We start from the raw sequence: 7,260 nt of genomic DNA, 5'->3' as shown, positions 1-7,260 counted from the left end.
CCAACCTTTCTCCGACATGCACAAATTTAATGTTGAATTCTGGATAAATTGTTACAATGTTCTTTGTTGACCTGTGGTTCTCCAGGCAAAAGCGTCAACAATTGAGCTAAAAGTCTATTTCAATTTTTTCAAGCTGGCTTAAATAGTCAATAACACCTCAACTGGCATATCTATAATACGGCAAATCGTCTCTACGGCGATATAGCTCCTTGACAGCTTCCGGGGCCTTGGCGGCCCCTGGACCCTCGCCTGTTTGGCTAGGAATCTTGCCCCCCCCCCCCCAACATTTACCGCATCTTCACACGCATCTTCTTCCCTAGCGTAAATCGATGTCAACCGAGTGGTCCCCATAATCAAATATTCTGTTCTGAGTCTCGCGGAATCAAAAAGGATCCATGACAACCACACAAATTCACAAAATAAAAACATTTTCAGACATTACAGTAATTCTGTGTATTTTAGAGTGTAAAGTCTTTTGTCGCTGCCAGCCTGCCGTTTTTTTGGTTTACAGGTGAATGCTTGGTATCAATATGATGGAAATTGTCTCAGCTTTCGGCAGGTATGAGTTTTAATGATGAAAGTTTGAAATGCTGGGCGAGAGGACACAAGGAGGCAGGTGGTGATGAGGCTGCGGGTGACGTCCCCTTGGCGTTGCTGGGCAAGCCATGGTGCCAACAATTTGCGGTCAAGCCATAGTGCCCCTCTCAGCTGCCGGCATAGAAATGTCCAGATTTTGACGGTCAACCAATGTCAAGATTTTATTGGCTTCTTCCTCACGGGCTGGGCCAGGTGTGCACCAAAGCTTATTGGCCACAGAATGGTTGGGGCTGAGCTAAACAGCGCTAAACGTTAACATTGTCGCTGATGGAAAATTAATGGGGGTCTGTGGCCAGGTAAACCTTGGCGTTCATTTGGCTGGTTCACTCCCTTGTCGTCAGATGGCGCTTCCGTCTCGTTCATTCTCGCAAGACAGCCCCTTTCGGGCACAATGCGGGTGGTGTCTGAAAATGTATATTTTATTTTGTGAATTCCCGAGAAACGGAAGTGCTAAGGGAGTCCTTATTCCATGTTGTCATGGAAGTTACCCAAGGCATCGTTTGCTAGTCTTTTCTCAAACGTGTCCCACAGACCTGTTTTAAGAAGCAGTCGCAAGCTGCGCCCGACGTAACTTCCATCATTATTGTGAAGAGTTTCGCCGCCAATGTATAAACGCTTAGCTTAGGGTTCCTGACTTTGTAGAACAGGTACATGCATGATGCATGCGTGACCTATTGACGGGGCATATCGGTAAAGTATCTTAATCACGACCTTTTGGAGTTATCCACCACGGCAGGCAGGAGTCGTGTAAATAAGGGGTACGTGTATATCAGTACATTCAGTTGAAGACGTTTTGGAGTTATCCGCCACGAGAGGCAGGCGAACACATTTCAGTTCCCCAACACTTATCTTTACATCTGGAAGACAACAAAGCGCCAATCTGTAACGCTTGTTACACGAGGAACAGAAAAATAATTCGGTGAATTTATTAATCTCTTTATTAGATTTGAAACAACGTCAGTCAACACCTATTTACAAGTGTGTATTATTAGAACCCTCTATGATTTTGTCGATGTTTTGCCATATATACAACACAAAATTCAGTTTTATCATCAAAATCTGGTAAAAATAGGAGATCATAAAATGTACATTAAAATAAAACCAACAGAGTTGAAGCATGAGCTTCATTTGTCACTTTTTGCTCCAAACATATACTTTCAACTAAGTTTTCCTTCCTTTTCTAAAATATTATATAAAAACTTATCACAGTAACAGTTGGATACATAACACATACATTTTGATTTCTTTTATTTTGAAATTATCCTAAATAACTACAGAATCATATTTTGGTGTAAGCAGTGAAAAGATACTAATGTTCAACCTGTGGATCCATTAATAAGGTGTGTTGCTGCTTGTAACTCGGCACGAGTGGGAGAATTGTAACTAGGCACAAGTGGGAGAATTGTAACTAGGCACGAGTGGGAGAATTGTAACTAGGCACGAGTGGGAGAATTGTAACTAGGCACGAGTGGGAGAATTGTAACTAGGCACCAATGGGAGAATTGTAACTAGGAACAAGTGGGAGAATTGTAACTAGGCACAAGTGGGAGAATTGTAACTAGGCACAAGTGGGAGAAATATAAAATTAAAGCACCACCTAAGTGACCCACAACTGTACTATCATAGCAAGAAGCACATAAGTTAGGCACAATCGTGAAACACAACTAAAAGCCAACTGCATTACGAGTACGTGTTAAAAAACATGAGTTGGGAGCAACTGCGGCACTAAAATACACTGGTCTGGTATAATAACAAGGAGATATATAACTGGCAAGACCAACACAAAAATGACTCACCAATGCATATTTGCAGTATGCATTTATAAGTTGTGATTCATCAGAATAGAAATAGTTATAAACTAAACCCTCGTACCTGAGTCTGTACACATCATTGGATAACAGATGAATAATAACAGCTTAATAAACACTGTCTGGTTAGGCAAAACATTTCCGCAGTCTAATATGTTTGTATAACAATTCCTTAATGTGGACCACAAAAATATAAGTATCATAGTACCATTCGTCAATGTTCCAACAAAAATATACTTTTATATGTAAAAACCTTTACATGATTGGAAAATATAATGAACAAAGCGATGAAGAAAGGTGATCTTAAACTGAATGGACAACTTCCACTTTTCAAGGTGCACTCATAAGTATTTCATGAATATCATGATCGTACATTATTTCAACACAGATAACCAAACACCAGTCATATAAAATCATCAACTCATAGCTGTTAAAATCCATAACCTGCCAGATGGAGTAACACTCAAAATCCCTACCTACCCATGCCCATGCTTTTAACAAGAGTAGTACTTTACCTGAACATTGTCACATAAAATGATTTTTCATAAAATAATTGATATATTTCTCTGAGTTGAGCAATACATTTCAGTAGGACTTTCCATCTTTCCTTTCATACATGATCTGATTGAACCATGACCTCCTATGGTTGCAATAGTTGTTCCTCCCTGGGATTCTCACCACACAACATCAAACTCACTTCACCATACAACAGCTGTCTGCCATCACTCCCATCCCACAACATCAAACTCACTTCTCACTCCATGATATAGGACAGCTGTACAGAAGAAAGGTGATCTTAAACTGAATGGACAACTTCCACTTTTCAAGGTGCACTCATAAGTATTTCATGAATATCATGATCGTACATTATTTCAACACAGATAACCAACCAGTCATATAAAATCATCAACTCATAGCTGTTAAAATCCATAACCTGCCAGATGGAGTAACACTCAAAATCCCTACCTACCAGATGGAGTAACACTCAAAATCCCTACCTACCAGATGGAGTAACACTCAAGCACACAAAAGTAAAACTAATTATAAAATGAAAACAAATCTGAACTTTAGAATATCACAATACTCAAGACCACAAAAAATATAAGACCAGTGACTTGATGTGGACAATATGAGAAAAAAGGTGGAGAAACAAAATTCAGCTGTGAATATTCAAAACACTCAAATATACAAAATCCCCAACCTGTCAGATGGAGTTACGCTCAAACACGAAATCCCTAACCTGTCAGATGGAGATACGCTCAAACACAAAATCCCTAACCTGTCAGATGGAGTTACGCTCAAACACAAAATCCCTAACCTGTCAGATGGAGTAACACTCACACAAAATCCCTAACCTGTTAGATGGAGTAACACTCAAAATCCCCAACCTGCCAGACGGAGTAACACTCAACCATACAAAATCCCTAACCTGTCAGATGGAGTAGCACTCACACAAAATCCCTAACCTGTTACATGGAGTGACACTCAAAATCCCCAACCAGCCAGATGGAGTAACACTCAAACATACAAAATCCCTAACCTGTCAGATGGAGTTGCGCTCAAAATCCCTAACCTGTCAAATGGAGTAACACTCAAAATCCCTAACCTGTCAAATGGAGTAACACTCAAACACACAAAATCCCTAACCTGTCAGACAGAGTAACACTCAAACACACAAAATCCCTAACCTGTCAGATGGGGTAACACTTAAACACACAAAATCCATAACCTGTCAGATGGAGTAACACTCGAACACAGAAAATCCATAACCTGTCAGATTGAGTAACACTAACACAAAATCCCTAACCTGTCAGATGGAGTACCACTCAAACACAAAATCCCTAACCCGTCAGATGGAGTAACACCCAAACACAAAATCCCTAACCAGTCAGATGGAGTAGCACTCAAAATTCTTAACCTGCCAGATGGAGTAACACTCAAACACAGAATCCCTAACCTGGCAGATGGAGTAACAAACACACAAAATCCCTAACCTGTCAGATGGAGTAGCACTTAAAATCCCTAACCAGCCAGATGGGGTAACACACAAAATCCCTAACCTATCAGATGGAGTAACGCTCAAACACAAAATCCCTTACCCGTCAGATGGAGTAACACCCACACATAAAATCCCTAACCTGCCAGATGGAGTAACACTCAAAATCCCTACCTACCAGATGGAGTAACACTCAAGCACACAAAAGTAAAACTAATTATAAAATGAAAACAAATCTGAACTTTAGAATATCACAATACTCAAGACCACAACAAATATCAGACCACTTCAGTGACCTGACGCGGAAAATATGAGAAAAAGGGAGGGGAAACAAAATTCAACTGTGAATATTCAAAACTTGATCTATTTTTCTCCTTTTCAAAGCACAAATTCTCCCTTTTAAAACCAAACAATTGCCATGAAAGCCCATGCTTTTAACAAGAGTAGTACTTTACCTGAACATTGTCACATAAAATGATTTTTCATAAAATAATTGATATATTTCTCTGAGTTGAGCAATACATTTCAATAGGACTTTCCATCTTTCCTTTCATACATGATCTGATTGAACCATGACCTCCTATGGTTGCAATAGTTGTTCCTCCCTGGGATTCTCACCACACAACATCAAACTCACTTCACCATACAACAGCTGTCTGCCATCACTCCCATCTCACAACATCAAACTCACTTCTCACTCCATGATATAGGACAGCTGTACAGCTGTCTACCATAACTCAGTGATGACACTACCATCACTCCCATCCCACAACATCAAGCTCAATTCATCATGATATTGTACAGCTGTCTACCATAACTCAGTGATGACACTACCATCACTCCCATCCCACAACATCAAGCTCAATTCATCATGATATTGTACAGCTGTCTACCATAACTCAGTGATGACACTACCATCACTCCCATCCCACAACATCAAGCTCACTTCATCATGATATTGTACAGCTGTCTCCCATAACTCAGTGATGACACTACCATCACTCCCATCCCACAACATCAAACTATACCATAATCAGTGAGCTCACTTATCCACTCGTGACTTATGACTGCTGTAGTAGACCATCAATGTGATCTTTCATCCCCTCAACACAATCTGAACTACTCCAAAGGCCTGGGGGTTCCAGCTGAAAACAATAACATATTAATTTATAGATATTTCACACAATACTCAATGAATTTATATATTACTTGAAATATTATGTAAACCTAAGTTTGTATATTTATAAATTACCCTGGTTTTAAATAAAAATGAGTTATTACACCAGTCCAGATCTATGTATTTGGCACTTGCCGTCATCAAGGTGGCCTAATGAAGGAATGAATGATTAGTGTTTAACACCACACTGGCAAAATGTCAGGCCATAATATACATACTCCTTACTGCGCACGTGCCACCCACTACGCTAGGCTTAACATCACTGTCACCAACAGACAAGTTTGACCTTCCTGTTAGACACACGTAGGCTTGTTTACGCTTAGCCTTGGGTCCTTGCACATTTAATCAGCATTCAATAAGAATTGTTTCAAACTTTGGTTAATTCATGCTGTGCTACTTTATATAAAGAGAATGCACATGTATGAAGTATTATTAGAAACAAAGGTTGAGACAGATTCTGACATCTTCCTGCCTCATCACCCCCGGTGACCTCAGCTTTGTTCAAGATTTCTGTGCCAAATTTGCTGTGTTTAGCTGTGATGTAAAATGATTGTAGATAGCAATGAATGCACTGTAAGGAGTAAGAATACTATGGCGAAAACTGGTTAAAACCAATGGCTTTCAAGAGGACAACGACATACATGTATTTGTATACTGTACCACTTGGTCTACCTAGAAAAGTTCTATGTCAATTGCTGATCTATTCTTTTCACGCTGGAGACTGATCAAGGAAGATGTCCTAATGTAGCTTTAAGATCAATAGGTCTTGTGTAATTAAGTTCTTCTTACTATTATTATTCCATGATGCTTCCATGTGGTAACAACTGTGGTAAATTGACAAGTGGCCAGGCTTCACAGGTAACACATGTGCATGTGAGTATTTGCAAAGCATCACACTGTCATCACTGCTCTGGTTTTACTCTCTACGGTGTAAGCCTTTTATTATATTAGGCTAAGACACTCCTTAACTAAACTTTTTCTGTTTTTGCAGCAAGATGTGTCATTATTCACTCATTTGTTTCTTCCTGGCATAAAGTTGGTGAGGTTTATGGCAAGCCTCATTACATTTCTGACTTAAAGCTACAGGATGTCAACCTGCAATCTCAAAGGCCGCTCTCCTACATTGATAGTTGCCCTCCTTATCCACCCTTTACACAGTGGAGCCAGTGAAGGTCACACAATGTTTTACTATTTGTGAGCACCGATACTGACAGAGATGATACACGCAGTAAGATGACCAAACCATGCATATTTGTACTTTGTCACTCAGCTAAATACCATGATTCTCTCTGATAACATACAGGGATAAATGCAAACTGAAAACATTTGTGACAATATATGATTGCTACACATGCAACTGTAGCTCCAACAAACACCAGCCAGTCATGCTAAATACAGATAAATCTGTCTGAATGACAACAAATCTGTGTCGAATGTTCAAAAACTGTAGTGGCATTGAATCAAACTTACTTACTACTACTCATCCTTACACAATAAACAAGGGCGACAGGAAACCAGGGCAATGGGAGGAAACAAGGGTGACAGGAAACCAAGGCGACAGGAGGAAACCAGGGTGACAGGAGGAAACAAGAGTGAATGGAAACCAGGGCAACAGGATGAAACCAGGGTGACAGGAGGAAACAAGGTTGACGGGAAACCAGGGTGACAGGAGGAAACCAGGA

The 7,260-nt window shown here is 40.0% G+C and overlaps 1 protein-coding gene across 1 annotated transcript in view; it reads right to left on the bottom strand.

Annotated features, from left to right (window-relative positions):
- Positions 1-1,517: 1,517 nt before the first annotated feature.
- The window catches only part of LOC135472389 (uncharacterized), a 31,610-nt gene continuing 25,867 nt past the window's right edge, over positions 1,518-7,260 (bottom strand). Inside the window, 1 exon segment of the mRNA XM_064751868.1 lies at positions 1,518-5,546. Within this exon segment, the coding sequence (XP_064607938.1) occupies positions 5,498-5,546 (49 nt within the window). The 3' untranslated portion in view covers positions 1,518-5,497.

This window comes from Liolophura sinensis, chromosome 8, assembly GCF_032854445.1.
Source record: "Liolophura sinensis isolate JHLJ2023 chromosome 8, CUHK_Ljap_v2, whole genome shotgun sequence".
Taxonomy (NCBI): Eukaryota; Metazoa; Mollusca; class Polyplacophora; order Chitonida; family Chitonidae; genus Liolophura; species Liolophura sinensis.
This window is presented reverse-complemented; position numbering and strand designations above follow the sequence as displayed.